Source organism: Pongo pygmaeus, chromosome 13, assembly GCF_028885625.2.
Source record: "Pongo pygmaeus isolate AG05252 chromosome 13, NHGRI_mPonPyg2-v2.0_pri, whole genome shotgun sequence".
NCBI lineage: Eukaryota > Metazoa > Chordata > Mammalia > Primates > Hominidae > Pongo > Pongo pygmaeus.
Window position 1 is genome coordinate 118,801,486 of NC_072386.2, and position 16,637 is coordinate 118,818,122.

At 57.2% G+C, this 16,637-nt stretch overlaps 2 protein-coding genes across 4 annotated transcripts; both read right to left on the reverse strand.

Moving 5' to 3' along the window:
- Positions 1 to 1,434: 1,434 nt before the first annotated feature.
- Positions 1,435 to 9,007, reverse strand: LOC134737955 (uncharacterized). Its single transcript, XM_063650366.1, has 3 exons — positions 6,471 to 9,007; positions 6,261 to 6,383; positions 1,435 to 3,833 (listed from the first exon to the last, which is right to left on the reverse strand). Exons 1-3 carry the CDS (start codon positions 6,523 to 6,525, stop codon positions 3,619 to 3,621), a joined length of 393 nt encoding a protein of 130 aa, XP_063506436.1. The 5' UTR covers positions 6,526 to 9,007; the 3' UTR covers positions 1,435 to 3,618.
- Positions 9,008 to 9,112: 105 nt separating this feature from the next.
- PTGES2 (prostaglandin E synthase 2) lies at positions 9,113 to 16,540 on the reverse strand. 3 transcript variants are annotated; one of them, XM_054501002.2, is made up of 7 exons: positions 15,810 to 16,131; positions 13,638 to 13,835; positions 12,887 to 12,945; positions 12,100 to 12,249; positions 11,332 to 11,532; positions 10,760 to 10,877; positions 9,113 to 9,692 (listed from the first exon to the last, which is right to left on the reverse strand). In XM_054501002.2, the coding sequence occupies exons 1-7, from the start codon at positions 16,086 to 16,088 to the stop codon at positions 9,564 to 9,566; spliced, it is 1,134 nt and encodes a 377-aa protein (XP_054356977.1). In that variant the 5' UTR covers positions 16,089 to 16,131; the 3' UTR covers positions 9,113 to 9,563. The 3 variants fall into 3 exon arrangements, with proteins under 3 accessions (XP_054356977.1, XP_063506433.1, XP_054356978.1); XM_063650363.1 differs by lacking the exon at positions 13,638 to 13,835 and having other exon boundaries at positions 15,810 to 16,540; XM_054501003.2 differs by lacking the exons at positions 13,638 to 13,835; positions 15,810 to 16,131 and adding an exon at positions 13,173 to 13,194.
- Between the last annotated feature and the right edge of the window lie 97 nt (positions 16,541 to 16,637).

Sequence of the window (16,637 nt, forward strand, 5' to 3'; positions counted from 1 at the left end):
TCTCTACTAAAAATACAAAAATTAGCCGGGTGTGGTGGTGGGCGCCTGTAGTCGCAGATACTCGAGAGGCTGAGGCAGGAGAATCGCTTGAACCTGGGAGGTGGAGGTTGCAGTGAGCTGAGATTGTGCCACTGCACTCCAGCCTGGGCTACAGAGTGAGACTATGTCTCAAAAAAAAAAAAAAAAAAAAAAAAGTGAGAGTGAAGCCAGGCCCAGCAGTAACTAACTGTACCTGGGTGCTGGGGCCAGCGGGACATGTGACGCATGCACCCGGGTATTGGGATATTTTTCCAGTCTTTGGTGAGAGAAATCAGAATGGTGGTTGCTTTTAGGGGAAGAGATGGTGGAGCCTGGGAAGAAACAGGACACATTCATCAAAACTCATAGAACTGGCCGGGCACGGTGGCTCACGTCTGTAATCCCAGCACTTTGGGAGGCCAAGGCAGGTGGATCACCTGAGGTCAGGAGTTCCAGACCATCCTGGCCAACATGGTGAAACCCCATCTCAGCCTGGCGCGGCGGCTCACGCCTGTAATCCCAGCACTTTGGGATACCAAGGCGGGCAGATCACGAGGTCAAGAGATTGAGATCATCCTGGCTAACACGGTGAAACCCCATCTCTACTAAAAATACAAAAAATTAACTGGGTGTGGTGGCATGTGCCTATAGTCCCAGCTACCAGCTACTCAGGAGGCTGAGGCAGGAGAATCGCTTGAACCCGAGAGGCAGAGGTTGCAGTGAGCCGAGATTGTGACACTGTACTCCAGCCTGAGTGACAGAGTGAGACCCTGTCTCAAAAAAAAAAAAAAAAGAAAAAGAAACCCCACCTCTTTTAAAAATACAAAAATTAGCCAGGCATGGTGGCGTGCACTTGTAGTCCCAGCTACTTGGGAGGCTGAGGCAGGAGAATTGCTTGAACCTGGAAGGCAGAGGTTGCAGTGAGCCAAGATCGCGCCATTGAACTCCAGCCAGGGCGACACAGCAGGATTCCGTCTCAAAAAAAACAAAAACAAAAACAAAAAAAACACTGAACTGTGTACTTGAGTCACCATATATTTCACTGTATGTAATTATACCTGATTTTTTTGTTGTTTGTTTTTTGTGATGGAGTTTCACTCTTGTTGCTCAGGCTGGAGTGCAATGGTACGATCTTGGCTCACTGCAACCTCTGCCTCCCAGGTTCAAGCAATTCTCCTGCCTCAGCCTCCTGAGTAGCTGGGATTACAGGTGTCCGCTGCCACACCCAGCTAATTTTTGTATTTTTAGTACAGATGGGGTTTTACCATGTTGGCCAGGCTGGTCTTGAACTCTTCACCGCAGGTGATCAGCCCACCTTGGCCTCCCAAAGTGCTGGGATTACAGGTGTGAGCCACCGTGCCCGGCCATACCTGAATTTTTTAAAAAGGGAAGCAAAAACCTTCCAGTGTTTCCTTTCTCACCATTAAACAAAAGTCCCCATTACGGCCTTCAAGCCCTGCGTCACCGGCCTACCGCCTGGCCAGAGGTGGATTTGCCAGAAAGCAGTAAAGGAATCTGGGTCACCTTAGAAGTAGAGAAGGGGGGCTGGGCACGGTGGCTCATGCCTGGAATCCCAGCACTTTGGGAGGCCGATGCAGGTGGATCACCTGAGGTCAGGAGTTTGAGACCAGCCTGGCCAACATGGTGAAACCCCGTCTCTACTAAAAAAAAAAAAAAAATTAGCTGGGCGTGCACACCTGTAATCCCAGCTACTCGGGAGGCTGAGGCAGGAGAATCACTTGAAGCTGGGAGGCAGAGGTTGCAGTGAGCTGAGATTGCGCCACTGCACTCCAGCCTGGGCAACAAGAGTGAAACAAATAAAGAAATAGAGAAGGGGCCAGGTGTCATTCTCCATCTGTCTTCTCTTTCTCCTCTGCACTTTTCAAGTCAATTATGCTACTTACTTTCATTGCCGGGTTTCTCATCCGTTCCCTCGCCCATGAACGTGAACTCCTTGAGGGTGGCGGTGTCTGTTGGCTTTGTTCACTGCTGCTCCCAGCACCTGGAGCCTGAACAGTGTTCGGTGAATCCTTAACATCCAAGTGTTTCTTGGTGTCGTCAACAGAATTATGCCCCCGCCACAAGATGTCCATGTCCTAATCCCCAGAAGCTGTGAATCCCATTACATGGCCGGGGGAATGAAGGAGGCAGATGGAATAAAGGTTGCTAATCAGCCGACCTTCAAACAGGGAGATGGATTATCCCAGGTCATCGGGGGGGGGTGGGCAGTGTGATCACAAGGGTCCTTCAGTGTGGAGGAGGAGGCAGGAGAGAGAACAGAGAGACGGCATGAGAAGGACTCAGGCCTCTGCTGCTGGCTTGAAGATGGAGCAAGGGGCCACAAGCCAAGGAACACAGGCAGCCTTTAGAAGCTGGAAAGGCACAGAAGTGGATCCTCCCCTTCCTCCCCTGGAGCCTCCAGAAGGAACACAGCCCTGCGGACACCTTGATTTTAGCCCCGTGAGGCCCATTTCAGACTCCTGACCTCCAGAACTGCGAGATTATAAACCTGCATTGTTTAAGCCACTTCCCACCTACTGGTCCCCTGGTGGAGATAAAATCCCCTTAGTCAGGGCTTGCAACCAGAGTCCTGGGCCGGGGAGGGCACGGTGGGGGCAGGGGGCACATCTCAAGGTCTGATTGGAGGCACGGTGCTCCTCCAGATCCACCTGAGTCTGGCTGGCATGGAAGCTCCAGGGGAGCCCTGGGGCAGGGGTGGTGGGGGTGGCTGGCAGACCCCTCCTCGTCCTCCAGGAAGCCCCAGCTCTGTGGGGCCCCCTCAGCCACTCAGGTCTTTGGGGACATAGTCACAGGTGCCTGCCATCGGGAAGGGCCCAAAAGCCTGGAGCTGTGCCACCCTGGTCCGGGGAACGAGGTGTCAGGGCAAGAGAAACAGCGGTGGGACATGTGGTGGGTCAGGACAGTTGCAGAGCGGCTTCCCATAAACAGACTGGGACAGTGGACGTCCCTGTTCCACAGCATCCAAGCTGAGTGACCTTGGGCAAGTCACACCACCTCTCTGAGCCTGTTTGTCCATTAGATGAGAGCAAGACGAGCCAGGGAGGGCTGTTGGAAAGTTGAATTGAAACGAGGCAGGAAATGGGATGCGGCCCGTCCTAACAGCTTCATCTCCCAGCTGCCCTTCCTCCAGCATTCAGACACGCTCGAGGTAATCCCACCTTAATCCTCTTGGGCCTGGGATCTCAGGTGTCTGCAAGGAAATCCAGAGCCACTTGAGCCGTGTGGTCCGGTGGGTCCTCCTCGCAGGGGCACTGCCCACGCACGACTTCACTTAGCTCTCAGCAGGTGTAGGAGGTGCCACCACCGCCACGTCCCCATTTCACAGAGAAGGAAACTAAGGTTTCAGGAAGGGAGGGGACTTGCCCAGGACCTAGGATGCAGTGGACCCCCGACTGGCAGGCGGCACGCAGGGGAGTGAAGCTGCAGTGGGCTCTGCTGGGGCCGCCCACGAGCAACTTGGGGCAAGGCAGAGAGCTGCTGCCCACACCAGACCCGGCAAGCTGGAACCATGCCACAACCCACCCGTGGGACCTTCACCAAGTTAGACGTGCCCAAGGGACGGGCATTCCTTGCCTCACGTCAGAAGGGTGGCACCTGGTCCCTGGCTGCCTCCTTGCAGCCAGGAGGCCACAGAGAGCCTGGGCAGGCCTGCGCTTGAATCCTGGGTCCTGGTGGTGTGATCTTGGGCAAGTCTTCTGCCTCTCTGAGCCTCAGTTTCCTCACTAGCAAGACAGGCACGACGCCTTCTGACAGCTCAGGGGGGAAGCGGCTGTTCTGGTTCACATAAAGGGTCACTGTGAAACAGATTCAAACCAGCTCTGTTGACACGGAAGCCCTGTTCTCACCTGGGCCTCGTCCTGTGCCACCCTAGTCCAGATTTCACCGGTCTGAGTGCATCGGAAAGTAGGGGAAGGGTGGGAAGAGGTGGGGCGGGCGTGCTGGGCCCGGCCGCCCACGTGCGGACCTTGCTCCCTACAGCAGCAGCAGCAGGCCACGTGACCTGGGCTGGCCAAGAGCCGGCAGCAGGGAGGGCATGGTGTGATAGCACCTCCATCCTGCAGATGGGTAAACTGAGGCCAGGGAGGGCCCCCAGGCCTGCCCCAGTTCCCCGAGGGGCAAGATAAACCTAGGCCTCCTGCTCTTAGCTCCTCTGAACGCAGGGGCTGGCCAGGGAACAGCCGCAGGACATGGCTCTCTCGGTCATTTGCTATCACCCACCAGCACAGCCCCGTGGCCCAGGAGGAGCCGTTATCTCCCATGGCAGTTGTTGAGGCTGATGAGAGACGGAGCTGGCCCCACCCATGCTAGTCAGTACGGGGCACCCCTGGCTGAACGGAAGAGCCCAGCCTCCCACCCCTCACCTTACAGATGAGGAAACTGGCACGGGCTGGAAACCCTGGGGCTTCCCCAGGTCACCACAAGCCCCATCGCTGTTTCCCTTCCCTGACTACACCGGGCTTAAATCTACGTATTAGTGTCCTGGGGCAGCTGCAACCAATAACCACACACTTGGTGACTTCAAACAACACAAATGGCTGGGAGCTGTGGCTCACGCCTGTAATCCCAACACTTTGGGAGGCTAAGGCAGGCAGATCGCTTGAACCCGGCAGTTGGAGACCAGCTTGGGCAACATAGTAAGACCCCATCTCTACAAAAAATACAAAAGTTAGCCAGGTGTGGTGGTGCACACCTGTGGTCCTAGCTACTTGGGAGGCTGAGGCCAGAGGATCACTTGAGCCCATGAGTTGGAGACCAGCCTGGGCAACATAGTGAGACCCTATATCTACAAAACATTAGAAAAAATTACCCAGGCATGGTGGCACGTGCCCATGGTCCCAGTTATTCAGGAGGCTGAGGTGGGTGGACCACTTGAGCCTAGGAGTTCAAGGCTGCAGTGAGCCATGATTGTGCCCCTGTACTCTAGCCTGGACAACAGAGCAAGACCCTGTCTCAAAAAAAAAAAAAAAAAAAATGAACAGACACACAAAAGCAAACCAGCACCCTCCCTGTGAGCTCACTCTCCCCAGGGAGGACGGAGCTTGCTGTTCTCAGGACTCTTTCCATTCTTACTTTCTGGAGACCTTGACCTGGAGCTCTTTAAGCCAGTGGGGAACACAGCAGGGCATGTGTTCTGAGAACAGACAGCAGACCCTACCGGCTTCATAAATACACCCCTCGAATATTGACTCTGCGTATCATCATCCAAAACACCTTCCCGGCCCTGGCCGTACCCCCCCACGGAGGTTTACTAATGCCATTTCCCAGTCAGGAAGGGGCTTGCCCAAGGGTACAGTGGGCAGTGGCCAGGTCCTGAACTCAGGCCTTCTGAAGCCATCAAGACCACAGGGAACCGTGAATGGTGGCTCACACCTGCAATCCTAGCACTTTGGGAGGCCACGGCGGAAGGACTGCTTGAGGCCAGGAATTTAAGACCAACCTGGCCAACATAGCAAGAACCTGTCTCTATGTTTTATTATTTATTTGTTTAGAGATGAAGTCTCCCCCTGTAGCCCAGGCTGGAGTACAGTGGCACAATCTTGGCTCACTGCAGCCTCTATCTCCCAGATTCAAGCGATTCTCCTGCCTCATCCTCCTGAGTAGCTGAGATTACAGGCATCCACCATCAGACCCGGCTAATTTTTGTATTTTTAGTAGAGACAGGGTTTCGCCATGTTGGCAGGCTGCTCTCAAACTCCTGACCTCAAGTGATCCACCTGCCTCACCCTCCCAAAGTGCTGGGATTACAGGCGTGAGCCGCGGCTCCTGGCCTCTTTTTTTTTTTTTTTTTTTTTTGAGACGGAGTCTTGCTCTGTTGCCCAGGCTGGAGGGCAGTGGCGCAATCTCGGCTCACTGCAACCTCCCCGGCCTCTATTTTTTAAATAACTAAAGAAAAAAAGACCACAGGGGCCATGCCGTGACCTGAGGATGGCACTAATGGGGCATGGAACCTGGCTTGGGGCCCATTCCTAAAAAGAGGCATTTTTCCTTCTTCTTCTTTTTTTTTTTTTTTTTTGAGAGGGTCTCACTTTGCCACTCAGGCTGGGGTGCAGTGGGGTAATCATAACCTCACTGCAGCCTCAAACTCCTGGGCTCAGGTGACCCTCCCACCTCAGCCTCCTGAAGTGCCGGGCTTACAGGGATGAGCCACTGTGCCCAACCTCAAGAGCCATGTTTTTTCCTAGCCACTCATCTTCGGACCCTTGCAGCTAAGCCCATTTTACAGATGGGCAGAGTTGCTGGGTAATGAGGGTGCCGAGATTCATTCCTGGAATTGGCCGCTAGGTGGCAGCAGGCCCTGTTTCCATCTCCTACGAGCCTTGGCGGGCTCTGGCGCCCTCTGGTGGCTATGGGAAAACACGCCAAGAAGTCTGACGGAGAAACATTGGGGAAACTGAGGTAGAGTTGTTACCTCTTGGGAGAGAGATACTCGCGGGGAGAAGCTGGGCCTAGGTGGTGTCCCGCGGTGGCCTCAGGCTGACTGGCCATTCTCCAGCCTGTGAGGTCTGGTTAGCACAGTCCTTTCATCAAGGTGAGCACTCGGGAGGAGGGTGTAGGCTCCTCCCCATCTGCAGCAGCCCCGGGGAAAGAGCCCTGGTCCAGGACTCAGCCCCTGTTCCCAGCGCGGTTTAGCTGCCAACCGGATCTCCTTCTGCAAGAGGGGAAACAGAAGGAAACTTTATTCCTGAGTCTGTGAAGCCAGGAAAAGGGGCAATGCCTGGTGGGTGGGGCCGGATCTACACCTGGGGCCTCCTAAGTAAGACCAGGACCTCGAGGGGAGGCTGAAGGAGGAGCCACAGCCCACAGTCACTGGGCTGAGCAGGAGGAACATTCAAAAGGCCTGGGAGCACCGGGTGGGGTGCTGGGCAGTGAGACCCTCCCCTGGCCTCCGTGTCATGGACAGAAGGTGGACGCCTGGTCACAAGCTGGCCACATCAGATGCTCTCTTTGGGGACTTTGGGACTGAGAAAGAGAGAGGTGAGTCAGTCTCCGTGTGCAGCTGAAAAGGCATCAGGTAACCGTGGGCGGGGTCTGAGGATGGCAGGAAAAACGTGTCTGTGAAGGGAAGGGAAGTGAGAGTGGGGAGCAGGGGTGGAGGGATGCTGGGATGGAGGATGGAGAGTACAGGGATACAGGAATGGAGGGATGGAAAAATAGAGGGATGTAGGAATGGAGGGACGCAGAGGTGCAGGGATACTAGGGTGGAAAGATGCAGAGAACGGAGGCATGGAGGGATGCTGCGATGGAGGAATGCAGGGATGGAGGGATGTAGGATGTAAGGGTACAGGGATGGAGGATGGAGGGGTGCAGGGATGCAGAGATGGAGGATGGAGGGGTACAGCGAAGGAGGGATGGAGGGGTGCAGGGATGGGGGACGGAGGGGTACAGGGATGGGGTACAGGGATGGAGGGGTGCAGAGATGGAGGGGTGCGGGGATGCAGGGATGGAGGGGTACAGGGATGAAGGGTTACAGGGATAGAGGGAGGGTCCTCCTTCAGTGCCCCATGGTATTCCTGACCTAGTTCCTGCCCTGTTGAGGGAGGCACCCTGGGTCCCTGGAGCAAAGGCCCCTCAGGACTTTAGGCCTGGCCAGTGAAGTGGAAATGCCGTTCTGGACACAGTGGTGGCTTGGGTGCCCTGACACCTGTTGGCCTCTCAGAGGCAGCTGCTGTGACTCCTAAGGCCACAGATGGGCACAGCCTGAGGCCTGGCTGCCTCCTCTACCCTGCAGCCCGAGTACCTGGAGTTAATGCCCACAGAGGGCACAGTGGGGGCACACAGAGGGCACACAGTGGGGGCACACAGTGGCGCCTGGCTGAAGGACTGTGGTGCATCCAGGCAGCAGGACACTATGCAGCCATGAGAACAAGCCAATGTGACATACGCCGACAGGCAGACGCCCAGGATGGGGACGAGAACACAGCCGGTGGCAGACCAGCCTCGTGGGAAAAACCGAGGTCGCCAACCGCACAGCCACCTGCTTCCAAATGTCACAGTGCCTGCCTCAAGCGCTCACTTCTACCTTACTCAAATGTTAGCTATTACAGGAACATGAGTTATTTTGTTTTTAAAATACTAATAAAGAAACTAAAATTTAAAAAGTTTCCTGGCTGGGCATGGGGGCTCACGCCTGTAACCCCAGCACTTCGGGAGGCTGAGGCGGGCAGTTCCCTTGAGCCCTAGAGTGCAAGACCAGCCTGGGTAACATGGCAAAACCCAGGATCTACAAAATATAAAAAACAAAAAATTAGCTGGGCTTGTTGGTGTGCACCTGTAGTTCCAGCTACTCGGAGGCTGAGGTGGGAAGATCACTTGAACCTGGGAGCTCGAGGTTGCAGTGAGCTATGATCGCGCCACTGCATCACAGCCTGGGTGACAGAGCAAGACCCTGTCTCAAAAAATAAAAAATTAAAAAAAAAAAGTTTCTCAAGAGGGTAGGGGGGCGTTGCCCAGTCCCCCCAATCAGAAAGGCCAGTGGGTGGAGTTGGGCTCACTGGCCTCTGGAGGGCCCCTAGAGGCCACCCCACCTCAGTTAAGTCGGGACTGGGGAGTCCCATCCTGGGTATTCTGTGCAGGAAAGGGGGTCCCACCCACAACCCACACTCACCCTGAAAGGCAGAGCCTCTTCTCCCATAAAGCCTGGCCCAGCCTGGAGCTGAAGCCCCGGGCGGCCATCTGAGAGGGCTTGGTCCCATCTGTAGAGCAGGGGTCTGAATAGCCTGGTGCCCTGGACCAGGTGCCCCTGCTCTGTGCACTGGACCTGCTCCTATCACTGAACTCTCCCACAAGGCGGGGACAGATGAAGAAACTGAGGCTTGAGGAGGGACCCCACTGCAGAGCCCCACCGTGGGTACGGGCAGGCCCCGACCTGCACCCTGGCTGCTGGGCTCCATGGCCCAGCTGCGTGCCCTGAGTGGTATCCTGGGGACCATGCCACACAAAGCCTGCAGAGCCATACCATGCCTGCCACCTGGGAAGCACCAGGCCAGCGGTTAGTTACCGCCAGAGCTGGCACAGCCCAAGCCTGATGCCTCCCTTGACCGCCAGCCCCACGCAGAGCACAGCCACACGGAGCTCCATGAGATGCCTGCCGTGACAGGCGCCACAGACCTTTCCTTTATTGCAAACACGTCCCAGTCCCGGGAGGCTTGGGAAGAGTGGGAACCAGGGGAACCCAGGGATGGGATTCCACTGAAAATGAAGCGTCCTGCCGTCCTGTCGAGGCCCCCCACCCACAGGATGTAGCCATGGGACAGCCACTGAGGGTCCAGGGAGAGGGGTGGCAGAGCAGGGAGGCAGGGACAGGGAGGGGTCGCCCCAGGGCAGTGGCAGGGCTGGAACTCGTCCCTAACATCCCTGAGCCCCAGCAGGTGCCCTGTGTTAGAAGTAAGAGGGCTGGGGGAGTGGGTGGACAAGGGGCAGAATGATCCTGCCCCCCACCAGTATCGCCAGGCGCTGGCCCAGTGGCCCCAGGCCCTGGCAGCTGGCGTCTTCTGCTGCCTTCCCCCCACTCTGCGCGGGGACATTCAGTGCGCCAGGGATGCCTCGGTGATGGCCCTCTCCACCCGCAGGTACCAGGGCTGGATGTGCGTGTGCTGCATCAGGTCATCGAATGCATCCAGCCCCTCCATCACACGCAGCACGCCATACACCGCCTGGGGCATGAACAGAAACGTGTCACCACGGCTGGCTTGACGGGCATCCAGGCCTCCTTTGTTCCCTGCCAGCTGTGTGGCCAGGTCCCTTCCCCTCCCCCCTTGGAGCTCGTGACCCACTCAAGGGCCAACAGCACAGGCGAGAGTTTGAACAAAGCGTGTGGGGTGGCTGCAGGTCTCGCCTGCTTCACACCTGTACCCCCTTTTCTGGGCCACAGACCCTGCCCCCCAGCAAGTTTCCTTGGGATAAATGCCCTCCCCCCATCTCAGGTCCTGAGATTGGGGAGAAGAGACCCCACCACCCAGTTTCAAGACCCAGGTCACCCAGGGGCAGGACAGTTTTAAAAACGAGCAGTGGGCCAGGCATGGTGGCTCACGCCTGTAGTCCCAGCACTTTGGGAGGCCGAAGTGGGTGGATCACCTGAGGTCAGGAGTTCGAGACCAGCCTGGCCAACATACTGAAACTCTGTCTCTACTAAAAATACAAAAATTAGCTGGGCATGGTGGCACAGGCCTGTAATCCCAGCTACTCGGGAGGCTGAGGCAGGAGAACTGCTTGAACCTGGGAGGCGGAGGTTGCAGTGAGCTGAGATTGCACCACTGCACTCCAGCCTGGGTGACAGCATGAGACTTGGTCTCAAAAAAAAAAAAACAAAAGGAAAAAAGGCAGCGAAGCCAGGCCAGTGAGACGTCATCCCAGGGGTTTTGCTGGGAGAAGCCTGGAGCACCGGACCCAGCCCGCCTGAGGCTGAAGCCAACTCCAGGGAAGGCAGTGTTGATGGCGACAGGTAGGGCTTGGGCTCCGGTACCACCACCAGGGCCTCTGGATCCAGCAGGGCCCAAAGCCAACCCTTTCCCTGAACTTGTCAGTTATGTGAACCAAGGCGGTTCCTGGTCATCGGTTTCTCTCCTGGAGCCACTTCGAGGCGAGTTTCTGTCCGTGATGGCAGAGAGAGGCAGGTTCCTCTGGCAAGATGCAGGCACCGCCCAGCCTTTCCCTTGCAAACCTCCCCCACTCTAAGGACAGAACCCTCGGTTCAGGCACCACCTGCCACCACCACACTCACCAAATCGGCGAGATTCGGCTTCTGGCCCCCCATGAAGGGCCGGTCCTTGCCCACAGCAGCCACCCACTTGTCGGCAGCCTCATAGAGGTCCTCGCGCACATTGTCCTGGAGGCGGTGCCTGGGCGGGGAAGGGAAAAGCCCCTCAGGGGAGCCCCCACTCCCAGCCCAGCAGGGAAGAGGGTCTCCTCTGGGGAGAGCGGGGAGGTGTGGAAGCCAGGACGGCACCCCAGGTGAGAGCATCACATCTGCAGACGCCTCAGGGAGCATCTGTCCCAGACAGGGAGGCTGTGGCAAGGGCAAGAGACCAGGCCAGGGAGAAAGCCGCAGAGAAGGCGCCAGTCAGGGCCCAGGCTTCTAGCTTCAAGGCCAGCCCTGCTGTCCGCGGGGGAGGTGAGCAGGAGCTCTGCGTCCAAGTCCCGTCTTGGTCAAGGGACCCATAATCCATAATGCGTTTCCCACCCGCCCTAGGCCTCAGCCTCCCGCTGGTCTCCTGAGGGGTGTGATGGGATCACCACTGCTCGTGGCACTGGAGGCTCGGGGACAGCATGCCCTGGATGTGCACACACACTTGCCTGCTCTTGAGTCGCTTGCTGATGAGGTACATGGCTGCTGCACCCATGTACTTGGCCACGGCGCCCTCCACGGCTCCGAACTTGCCCTCGCGGACAATGTAGTCAAAGGACGCCAGAGCCTCGGTGGGCGTGCGGTACACATTGGGGGAGATCAGGTGCACCAGCCAGTCGTCCGCCCACTGCCGCCACTTCATCTCCTCCCTGTGGGCATGGGAGGGACTTCCTAAGCCAGGACCCGGGCTGTGTTGGGAGCAGGCTGCATTCTCTAGAACATAACCACTGTACGGGTGGGAAGCTGAAGCCTGAGCAGGAAGGTCTTTTTTTTTTTTTGAGACAAAGTCTCGCTCTGTCACCCAGGCTAGAGTGCAATGGCACGATCTCAGCTCACTGCATCCGCCGCCTCCTGGGTTCAAGCGATTCTCCTGTCTCAGCCTCCCTAGTAGCTGGGATTACAGGTGTGTGCCTCCACACCTAGCTAATTTTTGTATTTTTAGTAGAGATGGGGTTTTACCATGTTGGCCAGGCTGGTCTTGAACTCCTGACCTCAGGTGATCTGCCTGCCTCGGCCTCCGAACATGCTGGGATTACAGGAGTGAGCCACCACGCCTGGCCGCAGGAAGGTCTCTACTGAAATCCGGCATGGCCCAGCCCCAGCCCCGCTGGTCTCCCATGCTGCTCCCCGCTCACGCCATCTTGCTCAGCTTGGTCCTACTCTACAGAAGACCCCTGCCGTCACCACCTTCCCCCGCCAGCCCCAGCCCCACTTACGTCCTGGCCTCCTTCCCGCCATACACTTGCTGGGCCTCCTTCTCGTTGAGCATGAGCCAGTACTTATTGCCGAACTCGGTCACCTCCTTGCCCTGGTCGTTCACAGCCTTCATGGCTGGGTAGTAGGTGATGATCTCTTCCAGGGGCTGCCTTCGGAGAGAGCCACAATCTCACCCCAACTCCTTCCCCCTCCTGTCCCGTGGCCGACCAACCCCGCTGCCCTAGCCTCAGAGTGGAGCCAGGACCAACAAAGGTTCTCCGGACTTTTGCAGTAAGAGGGATTTGGAGTAGATGCCAGGGCTACTTCTCCAAGAGAGGGAGGTGTGGGGAGGACAAAGTAGGGGGCTTGGAGGAAGATGGCCACGGGCTACTCTGGAAAATCTTTTTTTTTTTTGAGACAGAGTCTCGCTCTGTCACCCAGGCTGGAGTGCAGTGGCACGATCCTGGCTCACTGCAACCTCCGCCTCCGGGGTTCAAGCGATTCTCCTGCCTCAGCCTCCTGAGTAGCTGGGACTACAGGCACTCGCCACTATGCCTGGCTAATTTTTGTATTTTTAGTAGACACGGGGTTTCACCATGTTGGCCAGGCTGGTCTGGAACTCCTGATCTCAGGTGATCTGCCTGCCTCGGCCTCCCAAAGTGCTGGGATTACAGGTGCAAACCACTCCGTACTCTGGAAATCTAAGCAGCAGCTCCACCTGCTCCCAAGAGGGAACTCAGGGGAGGCCTCCCTGGAGGAAGAAGCCACCAAAAGCAATGGCCACCTGGTCTCCGAGGGGCTCCTTACCCCGACACCAGGTAGGTCTTGAGGGCACTGATGATGACAGAGGAGTCGTTCAGTTGTTGCTGGAAGAGAAAAAGGTGGTTTAATCAGAGGTTGCAACCAAGCCACTGGGAGTCACCAGGGGCTCTTTAACAACAAGACGCTCTGGGCATTGTTTATCCATTCCTAGGGACATGCCCAGAGTCCTCCCCGCCCTGCCCTCAGGGCACCCATCCTGAGTAGGGAGATGTGTGGCTAATGGGGAGGAAGGTGTGGGAAAGCCGTGGGGTCTAAGCCCCAGCCCACTCACCCATTTGGCCTCCCAGGTAGAGGGGCAGGGTGGGTTCTGGAAGCTACATACTAGACCCCAAGCACTGTGCCAGGCATTTCATATCTGCTGTCCCTGCAAGCCAGAATATGGCCCCTTGTTGACTCATGAAGCAAGCAAGCGCAGAGAGGTTAAGTGACTTGTCCCAAGTCACACAGCTAGTGAGTGGGTGAATCACACCTTAAACCCGGATCGCTGATTTCAGAATCTATGTTGTTAAGCTGTGGTGTTCTGCCTCCCTGAGACCCAGCAGGTGTTTGGTTTTGGTATGGAAGGAGAGAGCCTACATTTATTGAGCATCTACTGTATGCAGCTACTTCCCCCATAGTCCTTAGAGGCACAAGGATCACAAGTTCCTTCCCAGGCTGCAGAGCCAGGCCAGGCCAGGGGGCGCTCCAGGACAACCCAGGAAAGGAGGAAGGATGCAGGGGGTTCCCTGGGGCTCACCAAGCTTTCTCCTTCCTGGGCCACCAGGATGGGCACCTTTCTGTAGGAGGAGAACTTGATCTCAGCCCTGCGCACAGGGTTCACCTCCACCACCTGGTAGGGCAGGGCGTGGAAGTCGAGGAAGGCTCGGACCTTGCTGCAGAAGGGACAAGTCTTGTACTGGTACAGGGTCAGCTGCAGGCGGCTGGACAGGGAGAGCTGCGGGCAGCAGACAAAAGGGGCTTCTAGACCTGGCACCCCCAGGCCCAGGCTCTGCCCCCAAGCAAGCATGTTTTCCAGAGGAGTCTTCTGACATGATGCTAGAACATTGGGAAGAGGAACTAGAGATGGAAGGGGATGGTAGGGGGAAAGAGAGGCGCTGGACAGCAGCCCAGGTTTAAGCCCCCGGCCAGCACGGTCCCCAGGCAGGAGTCCCACCCTTTGCTGTGAGGTTGTGTAGGAGGAATCTTCCAGTCTCTGTCCCATACTAGACAGACCTCTCTTTTCTCACTCTAGTCCCAAGGGGACACCAGACAGCCCCAGGGTATACTCCCACAGACACGGAACAACTGTTTCAACTTGGCTTGTTCACTCCCCACTCCTCTAACCCCAGGGACCTCTGGGGGCAGAGCCGGGCTACCACCCAGGCTCATGTTCACCAGTGGGGTCTACCTCCAATCTCTTTCTTGTTTTTTTCTCTGGAGACAGGGTCTCACTCTGCCATCCAAGCTGGAGTGCAGTAGCCTGATCACAGCTCACTACAGCCTTGAACTCCGGGGTTCATGCGATCCTCCAGCCTCAGTCTATCTCAAATATCCGAGGGGGAGGGTGGTATCTGGGCCATGGCCTGCGTGTGGCAAGCTCTGCAGGAAAGCCCCCAGGGGAGCCTGCTGCAAGTTCATCCCAGAAAGCCACAATTGTAGACCACCTCCCTGTGTTCAGAGGGGAAGCTAGACCGTGGAGGCAGGAAGGGAGACACAGGGTACTCCACGCCCCTTTCACCCACCTCTGTTCCCTCTGGTCCAGCAAAAAAGCATCTGTGGGCGGGTGGTGGGGGGTCAAGTAATGAAGAGTTGCAAGGTGTGGGGTAGGTATAAAGTGTCTCAAGGCAGCTGGGCCACCACTTGGTGGGGGGACACCTTCCTACCTCTTCCTGTTTCAGCCTGGAGTCTAAGTCATCAGTTCCATAAAAGTACCACCACTACTACTACTAAATAAACACACAGCCTTAGGATTTGGGGGCAGTGGGCAGACAGGATGACGAACGTTTGGAAAGTGAAAAAGGCTTTCCCTTTCCTGTGGTCTCCCATCTCTTAATCAAAAAAGTCTCCTTAAAACACGGTAGAGGCCGGGCTCCGCGGCTCACACCTGTAATCCCAGAACTTTGGGAGGCCAAGAGGGGTGGCTCACTTTGAGGTCAAGAGTTCGAGACCAGCTTGGTCAACATGGTGAGACCCCGTCTCTACTAAAAATACAAAAATTAGCCGGGCCTGGTGGCAGGCGCCTATAATCCCAGCTACTGGGGAGGCTGAGGCAGGAGAACTGCTTGAACCCAGGAGGCGGAGGTTGCAGTGAACCGAGATCGCGCCATTGCACTCCAGCCTGGGCAACAGAGCAAAAAAACTCCGTCTCAAAAAAGAAAAAGTCTCCTTAAAACATGATAGAGGCTGGCGCAGTAGCTCACGCCTGTGATCCCAGCACTTTCAGAGGCCAAGGTGGGTGGATCACTTGAGGCCAGGAGTTCGAGACCAGCCTGGGCAACATGGTGAAACCCCATCCCTACAAAAAATACAAAAATTAGCAGGGCGCAGTGAGGTGAGCCTATAGTCCCAGCTACTCGGGAGGCTGAGGCAGGAGGATCCCTTCAACCTGGGAGGCGGAGACTGCAGTGAGCCGCAATCTCACTCCAGCCTGGGCGATAATGCGAGACCTCGTCTCAAAAAAATAAACAAATAAACCAAACAAAAAACACGGTAGAAGAACGATTTTGTAAGAACTCGAACAATTCCAGGTAGTAGGCATCAGGAGTGCCCCTATTTTATAGAAGAAAACACCGAGGATTCGGAGACTTCAGCCCAAGTCACTCGGCCAAGGTCACAAGCGGGCAGAGGCAACTCCTGACCCCGCGGGTTCCCAGGAGTCCCGAGTTCGGCGCTGATCAGCATCCCCATCCCCGGCCGGGCCAGGCCTTACCTGCGCGGCTGAGCGCTCTGCGTGGAGGTCCTGGGTGCGCAGGTGCCACCGCGCCGTGTGGTACAGCCCCAGGGCTCCCCCCAGGGCCAGCGCCGCCGCCCCCAGCAGCCGCGGGCTCCCCTTACGAGCTGCAGCCACGGCGCGCGGGCCGCCCGCCGCCCCCGCGAAGCCAGCCCGGCTTTGCGTGGGGAGCAGCGGCTGGGGGCGGCCGCCCAGCCTCCAGGACAAGGCACACCCGCCAGGCCACAGCGCCCGCACCACCCGTGCAGCCGGGGCCATGTTCACTCCGCCGGCGCCGCGGGCGGGCGCGCAAAACGAAGACGCCGAGGCACGCGCTGCGTTTAAAGGGCCAGGACTCGGGCGCCCCGAGGGTTGCCCGGGGTGATGGCGAGGCCAAGGGGATCCTTAGCGCTGTCGGGACTGGGCGTGTGCCCGGCGCCTAGGTTCGAAACGCCCGCCAGAGCCGCAAAGGCCGGCTCGGGAACGTTTGCAGACCGTTCTATGCTTCCGCCTCCAAAGGTCCGTGGGTGGTGACCCGGCCGACTGCAGGGGGGTAACCGTCTGCTCGCCCCACCTTGACCGCCTAAGGGGCGGCGTGGCCGTCTGTAACACATACTTGGCCACCTCTCTCGCAAGCGCCCATTCGAAACATATCCAGCCCTTCCTAGAGTCGGTAAAGGGACCGCGACTTCCGGCCACCGAAGGCCCCGAAAACGGCCCGACCCGGCACCAGGTGCGCCGCGGTGCTGTGGTTGTCTGCCCTCCCGCCTCATTGTCCGCTTCCTACTGTGACCCGAACCATAAAATTTTCCCGAACCCGAAGGGGCC

Coding starts and splice junctions, on each gene's coding strand:
- PTGES2 (XM_054501002.2), bottom strand. CDS start 16,088: ATGGCCCCGGCTGCACGGGTGGTGCGGGCGCTGTGGCCTGGCGGGTGT. Junction 11,533..12,099: donor GGCGGGAAGGAGGCCAGGAC/GTAAGTGGGGCT, acceptor CCATGCCCACAG/GGAGGAGATGAAGTGGCGGC. Junction 9,693..10,759: donor AGCCGAATCTCGCCGATTTG/GTGAGTGTGGTG, acceptor TTCATGCCCCAG/GCGGTGTATGGCGTGCTGCG.
- LOC134737955 (XM_063650366.1), bottom strand. CDS start 6,525: ATGGCCAGTCAGCCTGAGGCCACCGCGGGACACCACCTAGGCCCAGCT. Junction 6,384..6,470: donor CCTAGGCCCAGCTTCTCCCC/GCGAGTATCTCT, acceptor GTTTTCCCATAG/CCACCAGAGGGCGCCAGAGC. Junction 3,834..6,260: donor CCCAGCAACTCTGCCCATCT/GTAAAATGGGCT, acceptor TCTGTTTCACAG/TGACCCTTTATGTGAACCAG.